The 26886-nt window shown below is 37.1% G+C and overlaps 1 protein-coding gene across 2 annotated transcripts in view; it reads left to right on the top strand.

Moving 5' to 3' along the window:
* Window positions 1–26886, top strand: part of SAMSN1 (SAM domain, SH3 domain and nuclear localization signals 1) — a 108386-nt gene that overhangs the window by 34353 nt on the left and 47147 nt on the right. Inside the window, exons 6-12 of one of the 2 annotated variants that reach the window (XM_038185922.2) lie at window positions 4892–4932; window positions 7287–7324; window positions 8883–8969; window positions 12868–12935; window positions 15556–15624; window positions 19076–19199; window positions 20372–20748. In XM_038185922.2, the coding sequence (XP_038041850.2) occupies window positions 4892–4932; window positions 7287–7324; window positions 8883–8969; window positions 12868–12935; window positions 15556–15624; window positions 19076–19199; window positions 20372–20748 (804 nt within the window). The remainder of the gene's footprint in view (window positions 1–4891; window positions 4933–7286; window positions 7325–8882; window positions 8970–12867; window positions 12936–15555; window positions 15625–19075; window positions 19200–20371; window positions 20749–26886) is intronic. The other variant, XM_072025963.1, reaches the window with a different exon arrangement.

Genomic DNA, 26886 nt, shown 5'->3' with positions numbered 1-26886 from the left:
AAACCTGTGTTCAGTACCAGCTTGTTACAATGTGGAATAGTAAGAATTAAGGATGCACTGACCTCAGGCTTTTTAATTTTTGCTTTTTCTTGTTTTGTTCTGTTTTCTGATACAGCAGCATTTCTTCAGAGTCCTCATTATTTTGAGTCAGGTTTGATACATTTTTCAGCTAAATAAAAGTAATCAACCTGCCCAATCAATAACTTTATTTTTGTTAAGCCAGCCTAGGAAAGCATAGAAAAGCAGCTAAAATGTTAGTGTAGGATTATAAAATCATATATATTAATCTGAACAAATTGTAGCAATTCATTCTTATATTGCTCAGTACTGTTTGTTTGTTTGTTTGTGTTTTTTTGTTTGTTTGTTTGTTTTTGGGGGGTAGACACTGCCAAGTCCGTGAAGATGCATGTATAACAGTGAATATTAGAAACTTTATTTATTTATTTATTTATTGTTTCTTCTAACTCTTATGATACATTTCTGTTTCCTAAAGGGGTATTTTACTGATGGCACATTTATTCATCATAAATTTTAATTTCATCATCAATAAAAGCTAGGGTAAGTGGGAAAGCAAGCTGTTGGCTCACTAGATATTAACAAGAAGCCTCATAAGACTGGCTGTCGGCTTTATTGTGCTCTGTTTTTAGAGAATATTCAGCTCAGCACTTAACTAAAAATAACGCTTGATGCTGTGTCACTGTGCTGGCTGTAGAATCAAAATGGTTATTTATAAAATACTCACTAGAAATGGAAAACAAGATTAGTGATGACGTGTCGACAGTAAGACCTATGGAAAAATGCTGCTAAGGCCAAAGGACTGTGTAATCTTATCTACTATTTCTAGCATGTGAGTTATTAGACCTACACCTTGGATGAAGCCGTTAAGCTTATTAACTGAGCCCATTTGTACTTCTCTCCCATTTTTAATTCCGTCACTTGGTTTCATGCTACAGGAAGGCCCCCATAGCATGATAAATTCAGAACATTATTGGCTCCCTCAGGCCCTGATTCAGCCATCTATCATTATTCAGTAATGCACATACTTAAGTGCATCGCTAAGTAGGTATGGGCTTGAGTGTATGTTTAAATGGTTGGCTGAGCCATGGCCATGCAGATTCCACAGTGCTGTTACATATCAGGATGGAGCAGCCTGGCACTGCACATCTTCCTAGGACACTTTGCACCCTTCCTTTTTTCTTTATAAATCAATAGGGCAGGCATTTCAGGTATGCCGCCCTCAACACAAGAGCGAGGCTAGTACAAGAGGAAATTTTTTCCTCCTATTGGAGCGAAGTAATTATTGTCTTGTGTTTATCTTGTCTGTTGTGATTTGTCCTAATCACAGTTGGGCAGTGATGTTTCACCAGAGACATGGAAAATACAGGGTCCTGAGGTGTCTGGAGCCATGCATGATATAATTCAGAGAACACACTCCTTGGACACCTTTTTGATTATTTTTGCTCCTGGCAAAATATGTGCCCAAATGACGCATTCTGGATGAAGAATAATCTTTTGTGTACACTGTTTTTCACATAACTTAGATGACCTATTTAGTATATGAAATGTTTTGCCTGGAATGTTCCCAATCTGTGTTCCTGTGGTAATGGCTTGTGCCAGTTATACACACTTGTCTTTTGATTTTAATCCTCACAGGGAACTGGCCTGTTAACTTCCTGGTTACTTTGCCTGTTGCTCAGCTTCAATCATATTCTCAGACAGAAAGCAAAAACTAGGTTTACAGAGCTGTTTCTGAATCTTATAGGAAAGTTGAATCAGGCTTTCCTTGGAAGCAGCTGGTAGCCAAGAGTACATAGTGAATCATGAACCCTTTGCTTCCAACAGTGTTATTAACAGGGAAAATTAATTTCTTCATCCTGCACCTCTTGTAGCTTGGTGTTGCAGTATTCTACCCCATGACCTGTCTTCAGCTTCTTAGGAAAAAAAAAACAAAAAACACTTCCATATTAAAACTATTTTCGTATATTTCCCATCAGATTGCAATCACAAATGTCATAAGATCCAAATATTTTTCAACTGCTGACTGTGATATGATTGACTACCCTATATATCAGAAAAGTGCCAAATAATTTATCAGTCTAAGTTATTGCCAGCAAAATCACAATCAGTCATGATACATACTTCAGTATGCAGTGTTGTAATTGGCATTCCATTGATGCCATTGAAGGAAAAATTTCAGTTATCTGAAATCATCTTTTCTCTGTTTGGAAATCTAACAGACACAGGAGCTCTAGTTTCCTCAGCCAGCTTGTAAATACCAGATGGATTAATTATTTAATTCAGAGTTACTTGACAAAAGCAGAGAGGAAAGGACTTTATTAAAAAATTCATAATACTGAGTTTCTACATACATGAGTTTGCCATTAGGAAGCAGGCTATTCATATATGGAATAGGGAATTGTTCCCATTGAAAAGATAATGATGCACTTCGGAGAATGTAGAGAGTAGATTCTAGATGAAATTTAATTTAATTCTAAGCTAAAACATGCTCATAAAAGTGCTTAATTCTTAGTTAGAGATTAAAGGTATAGGGCTTTATAGTATAATCAAGTATCGAAGAGTCTTAAAGAGAAAGAAGTACAAACAAGAATGATTTATTCTTGTTCCCCAAACTAGCCGGCTGATTCAAACATAGCAGGAAGAGGAGCATTCAATGAAAGGAGCCATTTTTAAATGGCCAATGAAATCCACTGTCCTATTCTATTGCAACTCTGCATCCCATGATATCTAGTGAACTCACCACAGTATCGCCTCAGCATATGCCATACACGAATTTTTCACTGCAATTTAAGAAACTGATGCTGATATGTTGGTTTCAAATTGTAGAGCAAAAGATTAAACTTACAATTCTGTTTCATGTTCCATATCAGCTGTTTGGCATGTGAAGATGTGAATTAATAATATTTCCAGGTATATGACCACACTGAATCTTAGATAGTGCCACGTCTCCAGTTTTTGCCCTGGTTCATATACGGATTCTGACTTACAACATCCTGTGGTCTCTGACCTCTATGCATAATGCTTACTTTAATGAGCATCTTTTAAGTCAAAATGTTGATAGTTTTAAGTCATCATGAGATTGCTGGTGCTACCCTTTTTAAGAGCCTTAAAATCTCTTTTTCAACATCTTTCAAAGACTTCTTTAGAGCTATGAAAAGATTTGTCCCAAGACAAACATGCTATTTTGTTTTGATTTGTTTTCTGCAAGAAGTTTTATTCACGTTGCTTGCAATATTTCAAGGTAAAGGGTTTTTGATCTGCATGCAGCATCTGTGAATGAATATATACTTGAAAAAAAAAAAACAAAAAAAAGTGGAAAATGTATGCAATTGTTAGTGTTCTCAAATGTCCAGATACTTCAGAAGTATCCTTCTGTAGGACATCCTACACTCAGCTGAAATAACCTCAGTGCAGTAAAGCAAGCTTTTCATAACACAGACTCTGAAGAAACTTAAACAAATAAATAAATAAATCTATGCTGGGTTTTACTGAGAGAGGAGAAAAATATAAAATGCTCGGTTATGCACTTGTACAATTTTATGTAGAACATGTTTTGGCTTTTCATCATGCAACCTGAATGTCATTTTAAAATTACTGTAGCCAGAGATCTGCAGAAGTAGATGAAGGAAAATAAAAATAAATAAATAAATAACAATTAAAAAAAAGTTTTGGTTTGGTTTGGTTTGGTTTTGAACGTGTCTTGTTACCCAGCAGATTGAATTCATCAAGGCATTCATCATGAATGTTTTTACCTTTTTTTTTTTACCTGGTTTCCGCTTTCCAGAATGGAAGACATAAATATGAAAATGATATAGTGCTTTTATATTCTGTCTCGGGAGATATCAAAATAGTATTCAGATCAGAGATCTCTTCTGTCCTAGAATGACATCCTCAGGTTTACTTAAAGTTAAAATTAAGCTCAAGTTCCAGGGTGACTGTGACAGCAAAAATGCAGGGAGATGTTATGGCATTCCTTACAGAGTGAGGCACCCTTTTCTTCAGTCTTTCAACACACGCATAACTGTTCTCTTCCTTTTTGCCATGTTTTTTCTTTTCCTATGTACTTTATTTAAAGAAAGTCCCAGACTCTGTAGTCACCAGCCACTGCTTGGTCTCCAAAGAAGGACAACAACATAATCTTCTATGATCCAGACAACTAGGTTCTGAGAATTTCCGTGCAGCACAAGGAGAGAACAGGAAGCAGGTGATGAAAGGTTTAAGCAGATGTTCAACCAAAACTTGCTCATCAAGTGTGGGCAGGTGGCCATCAGCTGGGGCCATGCAGCTCAGTGGTCTTGCCTCCAGCCCAGCATTTGATTCTGATTTTGTGCCTCTTAGAGCTTTATCAGGCTAACTTAAATGACTTTGTTTTACTTGCATTGTATCCTGGTCTCTTCCACGTACAGACTTCCTCTGAATGCATTGAGGTTTCATGGTTTGCATCTTTCTGTGTTCCTTAGAACGCTATGTCCCATTGTAATGTGTGGGCATTTTATCCTCAGAGAACTTTGCGTTTTGGAGGCAATATTTTAAATAATCACGTTATGTTAGAAATTTAATATGCTTTCTTGGGGTAAGAGTGTTGTGCTCTGAGTTTTCAGGGGTTTTCCAGTTGTCAATGTCAACTTCTTGGGTGTCATTGATATTGAAAACACTTAAAATCAGGACACCTAACTACATATATTCTCTGCTGCACTGTCCTCCACAGCTTCAGCTGTCAGAAAAAGACAGGGAATAATAGTGGATATTATTATATAAACATGCCTCAAAAGTACATAAAAGCATCTTTCAGTGTCCTTCCAGTGAGGAAAATATTATATTTGGATTTCTGATTTTCATAGTCTTTTTTTTTTTTTCTCTATCTTTTTAAAAGGAATTTCCTGACTTTGAGAACACAGTGACCAAAAAAAGAAAGTAAGTTGAGACAAGTTCAAGATATACACAGTGTCACTATATTTGTTTGTTCTTTTCACCTTTGTTGTGTTATGAATGTGTTTGACAATGTTGCATTAATTTTCAGAGAGTACATGTATTAATGTTGCAGTTAGGAAGCAAGTAGCAAGCTTGTAATGCATTCGTAAAGCTCTTTTTTTCATATACCTAAAGCTTTCTTCCAAAATAATGGGACCAGGACAGCTAAAATCAAATGCAGTTAATCTGAGCTTGGTTTAACCATATGCCTGCTTTTCTGAAAGATTGAAGTGGTAACCTATTTTTTAGCGTGTTTGTACCATTGACCTGATAATCTTCTGAAGAGTTCTTTGTGTATTTAATCCAAATAAAAAATTAGTTTGCAAAATGATTCAGATTAAGTGGGTCAGACTGTATTTTATCAAGTACATTTGAGACAGCAGCATATTTCACTTCCATTTGTTAAGATACAGTGCATTGGTTTGGCTTAATGATTAATGAATATTAGTAAACAGGAATTTATTTTGAGAATTCGTTTTTGTCTTGAGATTGAAGGTTATTGCATTACTGAAGAGGTTCCCTTCAAATGAAATCCTGCCTAATGGAATGATACACAACGATCTTATCTGTCTGGCTGTGACAGACATGAAAATCCCTGGATATCATATTATTTTTTCATTTTTTAGGTGGGGCCCCAGTAAACTTAGAAAAGCAATGTTATCTATGTCTATTGCAGAGAAATTTCAAAATAGGTAATGATTTCAATGAAAGCCTCATTTGTCTTAATAAAGAGATTTCATCTATTTTTGTCATCTGATAAAACTACTAGTAAATTATCAGCTGCAAACACAGAGATGTATGTGCTCAGTGCAGTGAAATCTGTTATATGTGACCAGATAGGACTTTGTAAAAACATTCTCCCTTTCCAGACTTCCATTAATCTAAGTATGGATATAACTTTGTTATTCTTATTTTTCTCATCATCCTTTAATACTTTTAAGGAAGCCAAACTACTGTGTGGGCTGGCATGGGTTTACCCAAAGATAAATCATTTAAAATAGCTCTACCAAATATGATGCAATCGCCTACCTGCACAGGTCTCTTGCTTAGATCAGAACCAAGTCTTCCCCAGTGACTGGATTAGTAATTTATAGTTCCACTCTCAAATCTTACAATGCAAACAAAACTATTCTATTCTAAAACTAACTCTATTCCAACTTATTAACCAGAATTTAGAAAGGTTATCTTGATCCTTTGACTAATCAATATGAATAATGAATAAGATTGGTTACAATAATTTCACTCAATGTGAAAAGATTTAATAGCAAATATTTCACTGCGAATGTCCAGCCTTCACTTATCCAGGCATGATACTCACACTGATGATGACAGAGAGTAAATAAGGAATGATCATTCTCTTTCACTTACACTGTGAAACATAGAAGGAACTAATGAAAAAGAGTAGTAGAAATAAAACAAACAGAAGTATGCCTTAACAGTGGAACTCTGGAAATAAATGAATAAATCAAACTAGTTTCAAAAGGAACTAGCACTTACAGACTTACAGACTAAACAATAGTTCACTTACATCCTGTCACTCAAGAAACCTTCCACCTCCTACCTACATCAATGTGAGAGATGGATTTCAATTTTTGTCCTTTTTCCCTTCTGCTTATCATTGTCACAGATTAAAGACTCTGGTTTTGCCTAGTACAATCTTCTGGCTTCATAGGTAAAATATAACAAATTAATTCACAGGATAAATCTTCATTCAGAGATTTCTTTTTTCTTCTGTTAACTTCATGTATTATTTAACTCATGATCTATAAAGTACTCACTGCAGATAGAAGCTTGAGTTAGCATTATTTCTTGATGTAAACATGCAAAATGCACAAGGTTTATTTGGGCAATAAAAAGTCACTCTAGGTTGTGGCAATGTTGTGTTCATATGTAGCTGTTTGGTTCAATTCATTATTATGTCACCAAACTTCAGACAGTAATTTCTGCAAGTTGTAGGACATTTCAGATCACGTTTAAATAAAAGCATCTGTTATTCTATTTCTGATGGGCTCTCCCATTCAGTCATGAATTCTTAATTACAAAAAGAAAGTTGAATGAAATACTTTTACAGAGTCAAAGTTCAGAAGCTTTCAGAGCTTTGTGTGGCATGTGAAAGTAGATGATTGAGTAAATGAGAAAAGCCAAGTAACCCCAATTAAAGCCGGTGGGAATTACACAGCTAAATCCCTGTGCCCTGCTTTGAAGAATTAGGTTGAAAATATCCATATTTGATTAAATGTATTTTCTTTTTTTCGTTCTGACTTTCAGCTAATGGTTAATTCTTTTAATTCTTTTAGATCCATCCAGAAGTCTCTGTCTGAAAATGAAGCATTTGGTTAGTAAATCTTTCAATCATTTACTATAAACTTACTAATCTCACAGTGCCTACTTTAATTAAAAGTCTGTTTTGCTTTACAGCTGTTGGAGAAAATGCAAAGGAAAGGGAAGGAAAAATACACTTAAACTATCAATGCATTCCCCTCTCTCCTTTCTACGTTCATATCTGTAATTAGATATTGAAACCAAACCATTTTAAATCCCAGTTAGATTTCTATTTTTAAGAATCTATTATGGAACAGCACAAGAAATACCCAGCATGTTCAGTGTTTATTTTAATCATTTCAATAAAAAATTGAAATCTCTCTGATATAATCAAATTCAGTTTTCTGCCCTTTCCCATGTTTATCTCATTTGCTTCAGCTTTCACAAACAAGTTTTCCAAAGAAGAAATTCAAGTTTTTTTCAAATGTTTCTGACACTCTTTGTTATCATATATATTATCATGCACACTTCGATTCAATCAGTTCTATTTTGTATATCATCTGTAGGAAATAACACTTCTTTTTTTTTTTTTTTTTTTTTTTTTTTTTTTTTTTTTGTGTGTGTGTGTGTGTGTGTGAGCACTTCCTGTTAACATTGTGTTAGTTATGTTCTGAAGTTTGGAAAATTTAGATGCTGTATCTAGTCCTAGCTGAGTTTAAAGAAAGAAAAAAAAGAAAAAAAAGGTACAAAAACTTCATAGTTATCAACACACTGTGAAGCATGACCACTGTGTTGTTCACCAAGGGAACAGGAGAATCGCCATCTAGTTTTGGGAGACTATATAGCTTCTCACATTCAAGCTGAGGCAATATCAGCCTTAGATGTGTGTGACATGGTTGTGGGCATCTTTGATGCTATTTCTTGCTGGTGCTAACACACTATCTGATTAGCTGTAAAATTCAAAACAAAACAAAACAAAACAAAAAATGCAATTCCTGGAAGCAAAATAAAGGTACATGTGTTCTGTGGGCTGCTAGGTCTTAAAAACTGTGTTAAGACAAAAATCATTCTGATCATGTTTTAACGGTATTAGGTGAGGTATTAGACAGTGAGAAAAGATGATAAAACTTGAAGTCGGCCCATAATAAATAGAATCATAGAATCATAGAATATCCTGAGTTGGAAGGGACCCTTAAGGATCATCAAGTCCAACTCTTGACACCGCACAGGTCTACCCAAAAGTTCAGACCATGTGACTAAGTGCACAGTCCAATCTCTTCTTAAATTCAGACAGGCTCGGTGCAGTGACCACTTCCCTGGGGAGCCTGTTCCAGTGTGCAACCACCCTCTCTGTGAAGAACCCCCTCCTGATGTCAAGCCTAAATTTCCCCTGCCTCAGCTTAACCCCGTTCCCGCGGGTCCTGTCACTGGTGTTAATGGAGAAAAGATAGCCTCTGTCCATCAAATTTCCTATATTGCAAAATCATCTATTCATTTCCATGTTTGACTAGTTTCTATAGCATTCCACAATCTTGTTTGATTTGTATTCTGATGCTATTTTTATAGACTTTCCTGTTATTTCACAGATTTGCTATGAATTCAGGTGACTGCTCTCTGTGCTTTTACTTTAGACAGGAAAAATGTGAATGGCACACTTTGGCAGGGTTCCAGGAAGCCAGAAAATGATTCGTACATCAGAAGGCACTGTCAGCTTGAAGGTAATTGCTAAATGTTTTTCAGCTGATTTTGCATTTTCCACAAAGTATTTTAAAGGGCACATAAGAAAATTTTTCATTTTTCACCAATAATTGAGCTAAATAATTTGTCAAGTCCTTTTGAGATCTACTTTGTCCTCGAGGAAGGAAAATGTAGTTTAAATAAAGCTTACGTTAAAACTAGGAAGATAAGAACACACTGTGAACAATTCACTCTGTGGTCCATGGGCCAAAGAAGACTTCTACAGTAAATCACAATAGTTATGTTGCACAGGGCTTGACAATTGTAATATGAGCCTAAAGTAGGAATCCATGTTCCCTGTATCCTTTACAGTACTCCAAATATCCAACCTCTTGTGTAGGTGTGATTTTTGTAGGTAAACCTTTTATCCAATTATCTTTCTAAAGCCTGTTTCAATGAACTTTAATTGAAACAACTTTACAGCTAATGTATGGGAATTTGCTAGTGCACTGTTTAAGAGTTGACCAGTATAAATCCATTAAATTAACCATAAGAAATAACAACTGAGCAGTCACCTTGTCTTAAAGATAAACCTTAAACATAAATTAGACTTTTAAAAATCAAAATTCTTTGACAATCTGCTTAACATTGCTTCCAGGAATTAAGTTTGTATTTGTATTTTTTTTTAAGTCAGTTTGCCATTACAGTTGCCTAATCAGACCAAAACAGTAAAAGTTCAGCACCTGTATTAGCAGAAACAGAAACCTTGACATGTAAGATTAAAGTGGATGTATCTTGTATTCTCTGCTTAAGCTAGCAATGTGACAAGATGAGAAGTGTATTTACTTTTAATATCTCCTGTACAAATTGTTTAGGTATCATCCACTGTTCAGAGATTCCACTGTTAACTCGATATTCCAAAGATAGCAGAGGACAGAGTGCCAGGTTTCCCTCTGGGTTTCATTCACTTCATCACTTGAAGATAAAGTGGTGAAGTGAAAATAGATCTGAAATTGTAATGTCAAATGCATTTGCTCATATATGTGTGAATAGGCTTTCTAGGAACCAGAACAAGAATGAAGATATGACAATAAAATTCAGAGGAACTCTGCCCTTGTGATGAACTGATGAGGGGAAAAGGAGTCTTACTGTTCTATAAGAAGAAAGGTTATGATAGGAGATAGAAAATGATAGGTGAAAGAAAAATTACACATTTATTTCCTGACAAGTCTTACTTTTATCCAAAAACATTTCAGAATGATTCTTCAGTGTACTGCACAGGTTGTCAGTTTGGAGGTGGAAAAAAGCTGAATCAGAGAACAGAACTTTTTGACCTTCCTCCAGACTCAAGACTTTTTTTTTTTCTTTTTTTTTTCACCCTTTTAAATATCCAAAGCATGCAAAAGAAGCAGTGCACATTTTAAAAGCTGACAAGTGTTGTAATTGAAGGGCAGGGGCCCAGAGGGAACAGGAAGCAAAGCTGGCAGCTAAATAAAAATCTCCCTTTCCCACACTGCAGTAAAATTATTAAAAGGGAAGTCCCCTTTGCACAGTGGTGAAAACCACTTTTCAGAAGATTTACTGTTCATTGCTATTGATCAAGCTAATTTGTCAGTATTGATCAAACCTTTCCCTTAACAGAGATAATCCTTCAAGGTCTGTAAGTCTATTGCATAATATGAATTTCTGTTAGACCTGATCCAAATCTCACTGAAGTCAATGAAAAGACATCCTTTGACTCCTGTAGCCTTTGCATTGGCTCTTTAATGTGTCTGTGTGTACAACCTCTAGAAAAAAAATATATATCAGTTTTTCAAACTTATTGGGCAGTAAAACATACATATCTTACAGACAGAACAGTGGGAATACCCATCTCTGGTCACATGCCCAAACCCAAATCATCAGCACCAGACTTGCCAGCCCGAAAGTGCCATTACTAAAAAAGTTGATTATGTGAGTCACAGTCATTCCAGTTCCATTAAAGAGCATTTCTGAGACAAACAGAAAAGGACTGATACCTTGCAGTGTAATTCAGAGTAATTCTCTGCTGCTCCTAACTCACTCCACAGAAAAGTGACCAGAAAGAGCCCAGTTATGTTAATCTGGCTTGGCATAAGAATTTATTGACATGAGTTTTGATGGCTACAGAAGTCCAGCTAGCTCTATATTTAAATAAATGGATGGATTATCAGACACCTGGCTCTCAGTGACTTCAAGGAAATTTGTAGGTGCTTGGGATGTCTGGTCAGTCATGTTAGATTTTGGACTCTAACATACTTTTTGGAAAACGTGGGTGTTACTGGAATAATCGGGTCTGTAGGAGAAAGACAGTGTCTTCTAAGCATATATAATCTCTTATGGAAACCTCTAAAGGCAAACTCATGTAAAAAATAATTTCTGTGATCCATTTTCCCTCTTTCTGTTGACGTACATGCCAAATAAAGGAAATTGTTTGATGGGGGTTTCCTGTGCAACTGACCTATATTTTAAAGGCAGAACTAAGGTGTGAAAGCAGTGTATCTCTTTTTCATCTCATGCTCAGATTGTAATTTTGGGGTTTTAACTCAATCTTACAATATCCAAGTAATTGCAAGGAAGATTGTGTTATTTTGTTTCAATTTTTTGTTTGCAGAGGGTTGTCCTTTAAGAATATTAACAACCCTAAGTATGTCTCTTGATTCAAAATTTTCTTTAAAAATAGTATTAAAATATAGGGGCTAATTTGCCTGTAACTTGCCCTTTAACTGTTTGACTGACATGAAATTAGGGGTGTTTCACCAGCTTTACACACACTGTGGTCTCATTTAATTCTAATGTAAGTCTAGGTTTTTTGAGGACTGCATCTTACTTACCTTTTTGAATATAAGTTTGCATGCTTATATCAAAATACTTTTTTTTTTTTTTTCGTATGATGGATGAAGAATCTCAGTCAGTTGAAGTTGAATGAACCTTTCTTTTCCTGTTAATCGGAGAGGGAAAAAAAAACACAAGGCAATCATTCTTGCCTGCCTACAATTTCTGAATCTATATTTTAAGTTAGCTGTCCTTTTTCAAGAAGGAGAATTACTGATATTGTAAGGTATTCCTCAGCAGCAATAAGGAAACCAAGATAGCATTCATGAGGAAAACAAAACAAAACAAAACAAAACAAATATTCCTACTCTTTCCTAATAACTTTGGAAAGCCAGAGTAGCACTTAATGCTGTGATTTGCAAGTGATGTTTCTTTTGTTTTTTCTTGCAAAATAACTGGGTGCCTCTGATGTCTGTGTTGATGGAATGCACTTGCTAGGGCATTTCTATAATAGTGTAATTGTAGATGCTTTGCCTTCACTTAATTTTGGAAGTGAGAGAAGAGCTTTCAAAGTGAGTGTAGATCTTTTTCTTCTTAAAGACTTATTAAAATGTAGGCTTTTCAGAGTCATTTGACCTATTATTGTTCATTGTTGTAATGAAGGTAAATATTCTTCCCAAGTAAAGCATTAATGTCTTGGAAGGAATAGGTGGAAGTTCATCCTCTGAAAGTAATTTCAAAAGATCAAGTCACAAAGATCTCAATTGCAAAGACCATTTTTGCCCAGGGGCTTCATTTTTTTATATGAATATTCCAAACTTTTCTGTGCTAAATAGCTGAGCAGGAGGGAGCACTTGGTGGGAGTTTGGATCAGTAAACTGAGGACTAAATTCAGATAAAGAAATTAGCATGAATGAGTTTTATTTGTGTGTGTCAGTTTGCCAATTTGTTCTGTAGTCTAACTTCAAAGTAGTTTTGAGATAAAATGCATGCTAAATGACACAAGATAAACTTCAGAGTCAAAATGTCAGCTCAAAATATCAAGTGCAATTCATATGATACTCCTTGAAAAAACTTAAAACGGTATTTGAAAGCACATTTTCTTTCCTTTTTTTTTTTTTCTTGGTCACAATTCACAATTCTCAGAAGATAATATTATTGGTGATGGAATGCATTTACTGAAAGGAAAGAAGATAGAAGAAACAACATGCCAGGTAAAAGAACTACTCTTCAGATTCTAAAATTTCATTCAAACATCAAGCATATTTCTTCCTTCCATTCAGTATGAATTTGCCAACCATACACTTCATGGTCAATATACCTGTGTATTTTAAAAGCCAGGCTCAAAAGACTAATGACTACCTGAGCAATGCATCATTTTCATTGTGATGAATATATGGGTTTTATTACTCAGAAAACTTTTCATTTTCCTGAACAAACACATTTCTTTTAAATTGATGTGCTAGAATTGTAAAAAGTAAGACCTGTACCAAATATTTATATCAGTCTTTTTGGTACATGTATTCTAATGCTTTTTGAATTTATATAAACATATATCATGTCTCCTCTTCATAATAATACATTAATCAGCCCACTAGTATGAGCAAATAAGGAATTCTGACCCCTGAGTTTGCATAATTATAGTAACATAAATGTAGTTAACAACTCATCAGCTGATGAGCAGTGAGCAGCAGAGAAAGTGATACACCAGAGGGTTATGCCCTTCAGAGGGACTTCAACAGGATGGAAAAATAGGCCAACAGGAACCTCATAATGTTCAATAAAGGGAAGTGCAAAGTCCTGAACCTGGGGATGAATAACCCCTTCCCTTGGTACAGGCTAGGGGCCAACTGGCTGGAAAGCAGCTTAGCAGAAAAGGACCAATGAGTCCTGGTTGACACCAAGCTGACCATGAGCCAGCAATGTGTCATTGGAGCAAAGATCAACAGCCTTCTGGGCTGCATTAGGCAGAGCATTGCCAGCAAATTGAGGAGGGTGATCCTTCTTCTTTGCTTAGCACTGGTGAGCTGACCCACTCCATATGGGCGTTGCATCCAGCTATTGGCTCCTGGATACAAGAGAAACAAGGAAATACTGGAGTAAACCCAGTGAAAGGCCACAAAGATGGTTAAGGTACTGGAACACCTGTTATACAAGAAGTTGAGAGAGCTGGACTTGTTCTGCCTAAAGCAGAAAAGGCTCAGGGGTATTACTTCACTCAGAGGGTGGTGAGGCACTGGAACTGGTTGCCCAGAGAGGCTGTGGATGCCCCATCACTGGAGGTGGTCAAGGCCAGGTTGGACAGGGCCCTAGGCAATCTGGTCTAATGGGTGGCATCTCTGCCTATGGAAGAGGGATTGGAACTAAAGGATCTATAAAGTCCCTTCCAACCTAAGCTATTCTATGATTCTATCCAACCCATGTGTATAAATACCTGATGGGAGAGTAAAGAAAAGAGATTCAACTCTTGTCACGGGTGCCTAGTGACAGGACAACAGGCAACGGGCACAAACTGAAATACTGAAAATTCCATTTAACATAAAGAAAGCTTTTTTTTTTTTTTTTAACTGTGAGGGTGGCTGAAAGAGGATGCTCAGATTGGGCATGGAATCTGAGCATGGAATTTTGGAGATGGTTAAAATCTGCCAGGACACAGACATGGGTAACCTGCTGTAGCAAACCTGCTCTTACTAGATGTTCCACAGAGGCGACATGAGTCTGTGATTCTATGAGACATGGAAGAGTCAAATGTGCAAAAAAGAACAACTAAAATAAATTAGTATTTTATCTCTCTCTCTTAAAGCAAATAAACTTCTCTGAGTGCTTCACGAAAACTTTAGTTCCTCTCCAGTTCCTAACTAGAAGCTCATTTCATTCCATTCCTTTCAGTCTGTAAGCAATGGAAAACAGGAGATTGGAACAAAAGTACAGGTTGAAAAACATAGCATGAGAAACACTGTAATAATTGAACTTTACCATAAAAAATAGCTTTACCATCTGCATTTATTTTTCTTTTCTTTGTTCTTGTTTGTTCATGTCTAGCAGGGCTCCTTTGATAGCCCAAGCTCTTTGTAGTACATTTGGAAAAGAAATAAAATATGAAGTAATACAGTTTTGGGCTAATACATTTTCAAAAATGTTTCATGCCTCATTTCTCACGTAAATTCTTAGGTTGCATTCAGCCTTCAAAGTGTCATTCATATTCATGAAGAAAAAAGGCTACTGTTCATTACTTTCACTGATAAGCTATAAGCACTGTCAGGCTTGCCCACCAGGGACTTCATCAGTGCCCCAGGGAAAGTGTATTCTCATGATGTTCCTCTCACGGGGATGTTGCAACCAAGAAATTGATGATGAAAGTATATATAGACTTGTCTTTGCTTAGTTCTGAGGACCATCCCATTTTCTTTGCATTATTAATCCAATTCATACTCACACCCCTGGGGCTCAGCATTACAGGCAAAAAGAAGCAAAATGAATGAGGCTCTTTGTAGAAATGCACCAGTGACACTTGTTCCTCAACCAGGGATATGCTGAGGAAAGACTTGGGGCTTTCCTGCTCACACAGAAAGGAGAGCCAAGATCTAGGACGAGATCCAAGCATCCCATGATTTAATGCATACACTGATGCTTCCAAGATGTCCCAGATAGCTGAGGATATTAACACAGCTTGATATCAAACTGATTTCACTGGGTACCAGCAGCTGGCGTCTGTCAGCCATTGCTTTTGTATGCACACAGTATTTCATTGAAAGACTGCTGTATTTGATGACGTGATAGTAATTATTTATGTCAGATATTTTTTTTTTCTTTTTTACTTTTCTTACCATCTAGGTGATAAATTATGAGCAGTGGATTCCACCGCGAGTTCACAATCCAAGAGCAGCTGGTAATGGTGAAATGGTGAGTTGCCATGAAAATTGTTCACTTTTTTTCATCAGTGGATAGCATAGAAAGAACATGATGTTTTAATAGGGTTTCCTTTACTGCATGTGGCTTCCCTAAAAGTTGAAAGATCTTTATCCAAATCTATGCTATTAATCATATTTCTTTATCTTTTATAGAATATCTTCTTATTGCTCTGTGATTCCACGAGATAAAATCTACCTATAATCCTAGCCTGCTAAGTTTGTCTCTGAAGTTATTGCTGAGTAGCTAGAGAATCAGACTAAAGTAATGTGAATATTTAAAGGTTAGACTGGTATATATGGGCAGGAGCATACAAAAGAAGTTTTAGTACTTGTTTGTATATTGGTTGATAGTGTCTTTACTGAAATTTTTTAACATAAAATTTATCCAAATTTTACAGAACTAACTCTGTGTACAAATATAGTAGAATACTCTATATCATGTACTACTTTAATAGTTATTATGTGCAGCAGGAATATTACTGAAACTTTCAAAAAATTCTACATTACAATAATAGTAGCACCATAGACACAATAAGGATGCAATAATTTTTCTCTTCTTACTATTATATTGTACTGTGAATGTAAGTGCAATACTAATTATGATTAAATCATTGCAGCTCTTTGGGAAAGGCAAATGAGTTCAGGGAAAATCATGAAGACTAGATTCTGCCATGACTAAATTCTTTATGCTAAAAAGTGACATGCTGTGCAAGTACTTTTATTGAAATTAATGCAGTTACGCCCAGGAAAGGGAGTGCTCAACAGGACAGAGATAGCTGGATTCAGGCCAACAGTGTTTTACATTTAGCTTTCAAATTGCTGTACTTCTGTCACCAGGTTAATCCTTAGAGCATCTCAGTGAGCAGGGATTTCTAAGGTATTTGGAATATATTAAGATACACTGAGAACTGTTTACCAGGCACAATTTAACTCTTTTTGTCTGTAATACATGTTGATAAGTACATTTTTAAATGTATACTTTTGGCCATAATTATTCATGTACACTTCATGCAAATTATTTGCAACTAAAACACAGCTTGTGGTTTTTCTTGGTTTTTATTTATTTTATTTTATTTGTGATGTGACAACATTTTGCATGATTGATATCTCTCAAGCAGTGAAATAAAGAATATTCTTATTCTTGAGGGAATCCTTAGCTTATAGATAGCTTCAGGAGCTTTCTTCTATGAAGAAAGGCTGAGAGAGCTGGGGCTGTGCAGCCTGGAGAAGGCTCAGGGGTGACCTTATTGCAGCTTTTCAGTACTTACAGGGGCTTATATAAAAGGCAGAGAGTAACTTTTTCTCAGTCAGACAATGAAAGGACATGGAGGAATGGTTTGAAACTAAAAAAGGAGAGATTTAGATTAGCTTTTATGAGGAAATTCTTCACTCAGAGGGTGGTGAGGCACTGGAACATCCCTGGAGGTGGCTTTGAGCAACCTGGTCTAATGGAAGGTGTCCCTGCCCATGGCAGGAGGGGTGTAACTAGAGGGTCTCTAAGGTCCCTTCCAACCCAAACAGTTCTATGATTCTATAATTATAGATAGCTTTGGTCACTGATTGTACAAGCATAGCTTAATATTCAGATAAGCAAATGCTCTGACCCTAAAACACAAAGGAAAACAAACATAAAAACAAACAAACAAACAAAACAAAACAAAACAAAAAAAATCACCAAAGTCAAAGGTCTTTAAATGTGTCTGAAATTAACAATTTTTGTGAGGGGAGTCTTATTGCTTTGTGTATTGGCTTCCAATATCTCCCCAGTGTTCCTTGCTGAATATCATTCCACTTGCACAGAGGAAGAATGTACTGGAAAGTAGCATACTCCAAATTAGTATCCATCATTACTAGTTCAACCAGTAGCACTATACTTCCTTCCGCTATACTGTGGACAGTAGCAACCAGAGATGCCACTTTCCATATAACAAAAGCAGCAAGAAGAAAGTTGCTTGAAACCAAAGCGTAACATTTAACAGTTTCAAAAAGCTTTAACACTTTCAAAAATCTCTGGCTAAAGCTTGCCAGGACAACACCTAAATTGTGTGAGACACAAGGATCAGTTTATCTGTTGGTCTATTTGGTTTCTACAGAAAGGAACATTTTATTTCATTTGGATAGGGAACTAAACTTCTGGGTTTTAATGCTTAGGTAAACCAAAATAAAATACTGTAAATTTAAAAGCTGTCCCATCACTGACTGATACTGCATGAGTTTTGTTTCTCTGTAAAAGAGGGTTCCTGCATTTATTAAGTACAGATGGTGTTTCACTAACAGTAGACTCTCCCCAATGAAAAGCAAAGAGGATTAGAGTTTGCCATTAAAAAATTATCTGAATAGATTTTCTTCTGTTTATCTTGATGTCTCCATGATGAAAATCCCAGATCATACCTCAGTCATCATGTTGCTTTTGTATTATTACTTATAAGTGAAAAAATGATTATTGCTACGAGAGTTCTCATCTAACAGAGCAATATTAGCATTTTAAATCCTTTGTGTTTCATTTTGCAAAGACATTACACAATGGGGGACTGAAAAATTACACTTCAATTTCTGTCCTTAAATAAGCTAAAACCGCAGTCCTGCTATCCTGAATTTGGACGAGGAGACAAGGGCTTGAAATAAATCAGAACATGACTAATCTAACACTGTTTGGATTTGACCCACAGTTGATGATGAATATTCAGATACAAGCTGTAAAAGGACCCTAAGCTTACTAGAGCTTTAAGGTGGATCTGCTTAGTCTTTATTTACAGACTCCTTAAGAAGGCAGAGAAGATTTTATGTCAGACTGAAAGAGAACTCAACAGTTTCTGGACTGATTTGCCACAGCTGCTGGTTTAATACAACTTGAAAGCATGGGAGATGGCCACATATTCACTAAGTTCCTCTCTAACAGTCTGTAAAACCCAAACCTTGAGTTACATCAATCAGGCATTATTGAACTGAACAATAATAGATCTGAATTGTCATTTATGTTATTGCCATTTAGTCTAGGAAAGAAAGCAAACTCTTGATTTAAGGAATTATACCAATCAGTATTTCAGAATACACTACTATACATATTTAAATGCAGTAGTTTGACATTTCTGGGATTTCTGAGCATGCTTAAAATGATTCTGGATAACATAGGAGACATAAGTATTAAAATTCTTTTTGGAATTAAGTATTAAGTAATTTATAGTGTATTAAAGTAATATGTAAATATCAATACAAACACAGATCAAAATTTATTGTCTCTTGTGACTTGCCTTTTCCTTTCTTTGTATCTATTGGTCACAGGTAAGGAAATGCCTAAGTTTTAAACCACTGTGAAGATAATTAATTCTTTGAAGATGAGATTTTATTGTTCTCAAAATAAGTACCAGGTTACCTTTAGATTTTGTTGTTTTTGTTTGTTTGTTGAGGTTTTAATACTATTAACATATTTGTTTTTTTGCCAGGCTACAGAAGCAGATGACAAAGCAGAGTCCATGGGAACATTAAAACGATTGCAGAAATTGGTCCGAACCAAAAAAAACAACACACAAAGCTTGGAGGATGTCAAACATGTTTTTATCCCTCTTAGTAAGTAAAGCATCATATCAGCATTCTTTCCAACATTTGGCAAATGTCAGTATTGAGCATAACTATAAACAGTCCTCTCCTGGTCTGTCATTCACCACCCACGATTTTCAAACCCTAGCTGAGATGTTACTGTGATAGCACTTTAGTGCTGACTTCCTGGTAGTGTGAAAACCTGTTTCCTGTCACACTAGCTTGAGTTTTGTAACAGTGTATCTTGCAAGTGGGGATTTCAGCTAAATAGAATTGTATAATACTGGGGCCTTCATGCTGAGGACAATTTGTTTTTAAGAGTAGTTCCTGTTTTTGTATTGTGTTTCATATCAGGAATGAAAAACTCACAAATGCAGAGATAACTTTCAGTGTTAATCCATGAGTCAGTAGCAGCTGGGAGTGCAAGAAGGTCTGCGGAATGACACGAAAGTCAATCTCATCATACCTGATTGCCTTAGCCTGTAAGACGTGGTGTTCTAAATTGATGCTGAGCATGGGTTATTTTCTTGAGTCTCCTCCTACAGATAACTGGTCTGACTGTGCAGCAGTTCTTCATCTGAACTTATTTTGCCAACATTTATTTAATGGTGCATGCATATCAAGTAGAATGCGCCGGAATATATGATTATTTTAAAGCTAATACCGGCAATTGAATTTAAATTATCTGATGAACTACTCCAAACAGGTCATTTTTGGAGATGAAACACAGGAGGAAATTTAGATTTCAGCCATTACTTTGTAATTTAGAAAGAAATGGAAAGATATGGGAGGGGATTTATCTAGAAAAACCATCTGACCTTTTTCCAGTATTTAAACTAAATTCACACTCTCTGCAACTATTGCAGCAATATGACATCTAATTAGCAAATTTTTATGTTCATTGCCGAAACAGTACGAATTTCCAGGCTTTTGAGGGAACGACACAAATTTACAAAATGGAGAATAAATCTCGCTTTTGGCTCAGATGTCTGACCCACTACAAAATCCTTTCCATCTCCCTAATTATGAAGGTTTTTTCCTAATGTAGTTCTTGGCTGTTTCATTATTTAAAATGCAACATACACCACTTAAAAACAAACAAAAAACCACAAACACACAAAAAAAGAAACCCACTCTGTTATGTTCTGTTTTAAGTGTTTGAAGTGCAACACATTATAATACAAGTATTTGTATTTTTAAAGATACCTTAGAAGATCCTTATCTCTCTGAAGAGGATGAAGAAGCATTAACTTCATGCATGAAACTAACAAAACCTCAGGAAAAAAAGATCTGGAAAGACAATGTGAGGAGAAAAGAAGAGACTGAGACTAGGGCAGAGTTTATTTCTGCATCTTTGGGGCGATCATATACTTCCAAATTTAATAATTTAGGAACAATTTCAATCCATTCAGAAGCTGAATTTCATTTGTGGAGTGACTGGAAGCCATTTCCTGATAACCAACTCTGTCCTTGTGATTTCTTGATTTCAAAAATAGAAGAATGGGAAAACTGTACTTGCTCTTCTCATCACCCACATCTTACTTATTCCCTAACTGATATGGATCTGCAGTACTCCTGGGTAAGTGAAAGTGGTTTCTTTTGTACTGAAACGTGTAAAAAGTAGAAGTTTTTGCTCTGGTTCAGCATAAAGAGATGCTGTCATTTTCCATATGGTTATGAAATGCAGTAAAACAGATTTAGATTTCAAGTAAATGGACATGAATGTGTCATTCAGACTAACACCAGGGGTTCATATACCCTGAGGTAGTTCATTTTCAACCATGCAGACATCAGCAGCATTGAGCCGGAAAGGTTTAGACTATTATGCTTCTCATCAGACACATTGGATTTTTTATCTGGATATTAAATACTCATCCTTCCAGGCTTAGAAAGCTTTTTTTGGAAATCTGGGGTAAGCAAAAGTCAGTTGAAAGGTCAATGAAACCAGTGGGCTTGGATCAGACCCCTACAGGTCACTGTAGTAAAGGACACTAGAGTTATTTAGAGAAAGTTCAGAGGCTGAAGAAGTATTGATGTTTCTGCCTTCTTGGATCAGGTCAGCTGTTGGAACCTGTTTTTTGCAATTACCTTTGTGGCAACAAGAAGTTCTTAGGGGTGGATAGAAAGGAGCAGATTATGATCTTGTTCTGAAATTGTCTTTCTGGATAGCTATGTGTAGAACACCTTTCTGTTTTATTTACTTTTGTTTGCTTGTTTGTTTTAAGACAATTTAAAACTTGGGGGAGGGGAGGGAAAGAAAAACTTCAGTTGGCAAGATATACAAATGATGGACACTGTGATGAGATTTTTCTCCCTCTTCTTACTGGACACAACAGGTCTTCTGGCACTCCATGTGATGGTGGTAAGCACATGGAAAGTGACTGAAGTGACCAGCTGACTGAAAAATATCAGGGGGAAAGAAAAGTAAAGAGCAGCCTCCTTTCCTTTTATGAATCTACCCTAATACAGTGCTCCAGGGACTGAAGGAATTTCCCTTTGAAGGGGAGAAGCATAACCCAAATTTTTAAAAAGGGAAAAAAAGAAGACTGGGGGTACTACAAGGCCAGTCAGTTTCACCTCTGTGCCAGCAAGATCATGGAGCAGATCCTACTGGAAACTGTACTAAGGCACATGGAAAATAAAGAGGTGTTAGGTGACAACCAGCATGGCTTCGTCAAGAGCAGATCATGCCTGAAGTATCTGGTGGCCTTCTATGATGGGGTTACAGCACTGGTAGATAGGAGAAGACCAATTGACATCATCTACCTGGACTTGTGCAAAGAATTTGACACTGTCCCCCATGAAGTTTGTGTCTCTAAATTGAAGAGACATGGATTTGACCGATAGGCTGCTTGGTGGGCAAGGAATTGGCTGGATGGTTATACTCAAGAAGTTGTTGTCAACTGCTCAATGTCCAAGTAGAGTGACGAGTGCTGTTCCCAGCGGTTGGTACTGGGACCCGTGCTGTTAAACACTCTTAAGAAGACAGGCTGAGGGAGTCACTACCTAAAGAGGACCTACAAGAAAACAGGAGAGGGACTCCTTGTTATGGAATGTAGTGATAGGACAAAGAGTAATGGTTTTAAACTAAAAGAGGGTAGATTTAGGAAGAAATTCTTTACTGTGAAGGTGGTGAGGTACAGATTGCACAAAGAAGCTGGGGATGCCCCCTCCCTGGAGGTGTTCAAGGCCAGGCTAGATGGGGCTTTGAGCAACCTGGTCTAGTGGGAGGTGTCCCTGCCCATAGCAAAGGGCTTGGAACTGCTCTTTAAGGTCCCTTCCAATTCAAACCGTTCTGTGATTCTGTGATACTGTGCAATAATGCCAGCTCCCAGGAAAGTGAATCTAAACCACAGGAGGCAAGATAGCTGCAGACACCTGCTGTCTGGGTGTTCAAATGGAGCCCCGAGTAACCAGAACCTCATATCAGAGAGTCTCCTGTCCTGACTTTGTACGTGCTGAAAACAGCATTTTCTCTAATGTGTCCTCATATATCTTTAGGAAGGGTACACACACACAACAGATCGTTACTGCAATGAAGTGGGTCAATATAGCAATCATATTCTTAAATACATTAAGGTAGTCATTTAGCTTTTATATATATATATACATATATATATATGATATAGTAGTCCACGCAACAAAAGCAGTACATGATACATGGGATTTGTCTTTCTAAACGAAGCACATAAGATTTTCAAGGGATTTGATATAGAAAACAGAAAGGCTAAAACATTGATTGATAGAACTATAATAAGGAGAGAGAGAAAACTGACCTAGAAAAAGTTAATAAAGATGCAGCAGTGATACCCTGGATAGGCTCAGCAGCACAGACTACAAAGGAGAGCCCCTGGAGACAGACCTTTGGGCCAGAGTTTTGGCAGAAATAGGCTCAGAGAAGTGCATAAAGACTGTGCTCTTTGGGGTGAGTCCTCCTGTCTGTGAGTCAATAGGATTCCCTTTAGAAGCCAGATTGTGTCGGGAACACTGGCCTCCATCATATGCCAGCTCCTAATGAAAGCAACTCTCAGCATCTCAAGCTAAGGCTGAAGCCCCTGGGCAAATGCTATTAGTATTTTAATAGTATGGATGTATGGGTCAGATTTATGAGAGCATAAGTGTCAATTCAAATAATTCTATTTCATTTTGTCACAAACAGTCTGTTAACATTCTCTACCCTGGTGAGATTTGTCCTGCACATGTTACTATTAAGTGCCAGCAAGAGGTTTAGTGCTTTTTCTTTTTTTCTGCATTATTGTTTATTTTGCCATCTGCTTTCCCGATGGGCAGTTTGCTCCCTGACTTTAATGTATCTCTGTGGGTTTAGTCTCTTTAGATTTAGATTACAGGCAGTGGTAAGACATCTCATTTTTTGCATTTGCATTCTACCAACTGGCTCAATTGAAGATTACAAGGACTGGATTTTCGGTTTTGCTTTTAAAGAATCAAAAAAGCCAACACTGGTGATTTTGCTATGAGGGGATTAGACTCAGAGGATGATACAGATGTTCTTTCTGATGTTGATTTACTTACTAGAGTAAACCCAAAATTTTGCATAATACTCTTTCTGATTCTATAAGTAAAGTAAAATGTTATTTTCTTGGCTGATCTTGGCTTGGCACCTACTCTCTTGTTTTTGTTACAGCATGATGTGGAGGAGATAGCCTGAGATGTGGTACTGAAATGCCTGAATGTCCTGAATTGAAGCAAATAGCCAAAACTTGTATATGTAAGACTCAGGTCCTATTCTGTCAGCAAACTGTGGCCAATTTAGTTATGGGAATAGACAAATCTCTAGGTTGGATACACGCTATCCAGATTCACCCTGGCAACATATACAAATCTGATTGGAGCCTAACCTTAATCGAAGCTTGATATGCAGATAGTAAATTATCAGTAAATTATTCCTGTTATCACAAGGAAGAAAAATAAAATAAAATGGATCTCTTAGTAATAGCTTGCTATTTGGAGAGAAAAATATGAGTGATCCCAATTCTCTTCCTCCAGTTTCTTCCCTGGATTTCTTTCCTTTCTTTCTCTTCTATTCCTCCTCCTCAGCATTTTACATGGGCCTCCCTTATGGTGTTTTACATTGCCATTGCTTGTTTCACCTTAACCAGTAAAAGGCTGACAGATCATCAAAGCTGGTCATCTCAACAAGAACTGTGAGAATAAACATCCATCCTCAGCTACAACAAACTCTCAAAACTCCTCCAGCTAGTCATCTTTCAGCACACACATTAAATATCTGTGTTAGCTGACTCTCTGGCACAGAGACTTTAGAGACAACTCAGATCTCACCCATCCCGTCCACCTTCATGTATTATGAAAACATTTTAGAAGTCTGTATTTCTGACCTTTAATTAAATATAGAACTGAATGTGCTACATTACCATTTTATAGCCATGGTGCCACTGTTAGCAAATCTGTGAAAATTTAAATTAGACATAGGTCTTTTTTTTTTCTGTATTGTTCAGCTGTTCTCAATATATCTGTTGGTTGAAATTTTGCTAGCAGCAACACAGAGCATTGCTTTCTTGGTGTGTCAAGATTGCCATGTGAAATTATTGTTAGTAATATTCATAGAATCATAGAATGATAGAATATCCTGAGTTGGAAGGGACCCTTAAGGATCATCAAGTCCAACTCTTGACACCGCACAGGTCTACCCAAAAGTTCAGACCATGTGACTAAGTGCACAGTCCAATCTCTTCTTAAATTCAGACAGGCTCGGTGCAGTGACCACTTCCCTGGGGAGCCTGTTCCAGTGTGCAACCACCCTCTCTGTGAAGAACCCCCTCCTGATGTCAAGCCTAAATTTCCCCTGCCTCAGCTTAACCCCGTTCCCGCGGGTCCTGTCACTGGTGTTAATGGAGAAAAGGTCTCCTGCCTCTCGACACCCCCTTACGAGGAAGTTGTAGACTGCGATGAGGTCTCCCCTCAGCCTCCTCTTCTCCAGGCTGAACAGGCCCAGTGCCCTCAGCCGTTCCTCGTACGTCTTCCCCTCCAGGCCTTTCACCATCTTTGTAGCCCTCCTCTGGACACTCTCCAACAGTTTCATGTCCTTTTTATACTGTGGTGCCCAGAACTGCACACAGTACTCGAGGTGAGGCCGCACCAGCGCAGAGTAGAGCGGGACAATCACCTCCCTTGACCTACTAGCGATGCCGTGCTTGATGCACCCCAGGACGCGGTTGGCCCTCCTGGCTGCCAGGGCACTATTCTTCCTAAAGGCGTTGTAATTTGTGAATAGTTCTTCCTTAGAATGTGGACAAATGTATTTAAGAATGAGTACCTCAGAAAAAAAAAAAAACAAAAAACAATTACTCCTAGATAAAGAAACTACTATGCTGCATATAGTTTCATGTTACCACAAAGTACACTGGGGAGAAGAGAAATGAATGATCCAGTCTGCTGTTTGCAATGTTATGAATCAGCAGAAAATCAGGTAGAAAATAGAAAAACGGACTTTACAGACACCACTTTAACAAACACTTGACCTTAATGTGAAAGGTTGTTGGTTTTTATACTGTTTATTCCTCAAGCTTAGCCTTGCAGAAAGTAGTTCAGTTGTCTGTCCCAGACTGCTACTATTTTTTTCCCTTGTGTTTACTAGAAGCTGCCCTTCTGTTACTTGTATGCTAAGATCTTCACTACCTTTACAAAGTAGTATACTTAGAAATCCAATGTCCATATCATTTTTGTATATGCCATTTCAGCCTTCTGTTGCTTTTTCTCAGTCTGTGCAATTGAATAAGACTTGCATCCATTTGTAAGCCATGGAAATCTAATTGGAAGCTTTTAAAGTATGGGACCTTGGTGAGCTTGACTGACGCTGACAGGGCATATAGTAGAACACATACTGGGGTCACAGCTGAGGGGCCCTCTTCACTAATTGTGTTCCCAAACTGTTTTGGTTAGCCTGAGACAAAGAGAGAAAAGCTGATTAGAACATTTCTAATCTTTCTCAATACCTTAAATATTAGGATCATGGTACTTCATGGGCTGACCCATCTACTCTTCCTATAACTGTGCGATATGGAGGCTGTGATTGTAGAATGCCACAGGCATCCTTTACAGGAAAGAGAGAGTAGAGGACTTGGTAGATAAAAATGTTCATATTGGAAACCAAACGGCAGAGAGTGACTGGAAGTGGGTTTCTCTCTTCTCACGGTATCTTAGAAACATGGTTAGGTTTAACAGAAGCAGGTTTTAGTCCTTAGTACTGTAAGAATATTCATCTGTTGCAGCCTGTGGTCGGTATTCAGTGAGAATTAAAGGCCAAGGGTCATTTTCCAGAACTAGTGGAGACCTGGGATTCTGGTGAGGAGAAAGAAAAATCTAAGGTTACTGCTGATCAGGATGTCTTTTTTCTTCCATTTGCAGGTAAGAGGAGAGAAGAAAGCTTCAAAAGATTGATTCCTATTCTATGTGGATGAATTATATAGTGGTGGAATTAACAATTAGTTTGAGGAAACTGCAAGTGACTGCTTATGCCAATGCCTATGTTCATTCACTCTCCATTCCTCTCAGGCATGTGTCTTACAATGAATATGCTAGCCCTGCTGGCATGGTCATGGTTTTCTGTCATTTCAGTGACCATGTGGTGTTTTGCTCTTCTGCTGGTCTGACTCGCTTTCTTGCCAGACAAGCCATCTTCCCTCTGACCCTTAGTAGATATGCATATTTTGATACTTATTTCTTTGTTGAAGAAACA

The sequence above is a fragment of the Anas platyrhynchos genome, chromosome 1 (assembly GCF_047663525.1).
Source record: "Anas platyrhynchos isolate ZD024472 breed Pekin duck chromosome 1, IASCAAS_PekinDuck_T2T, whole genome shotgun sequence".
Lineage (NCBI taxonomy): Eukaryota > Metazoa > Chordata > Aves > Anseriformes > Anatidae > Anas > Anas platyrhynchos.
This window is presented reverse-complemented; position numbering and strand designations above follow the sequence as displayed.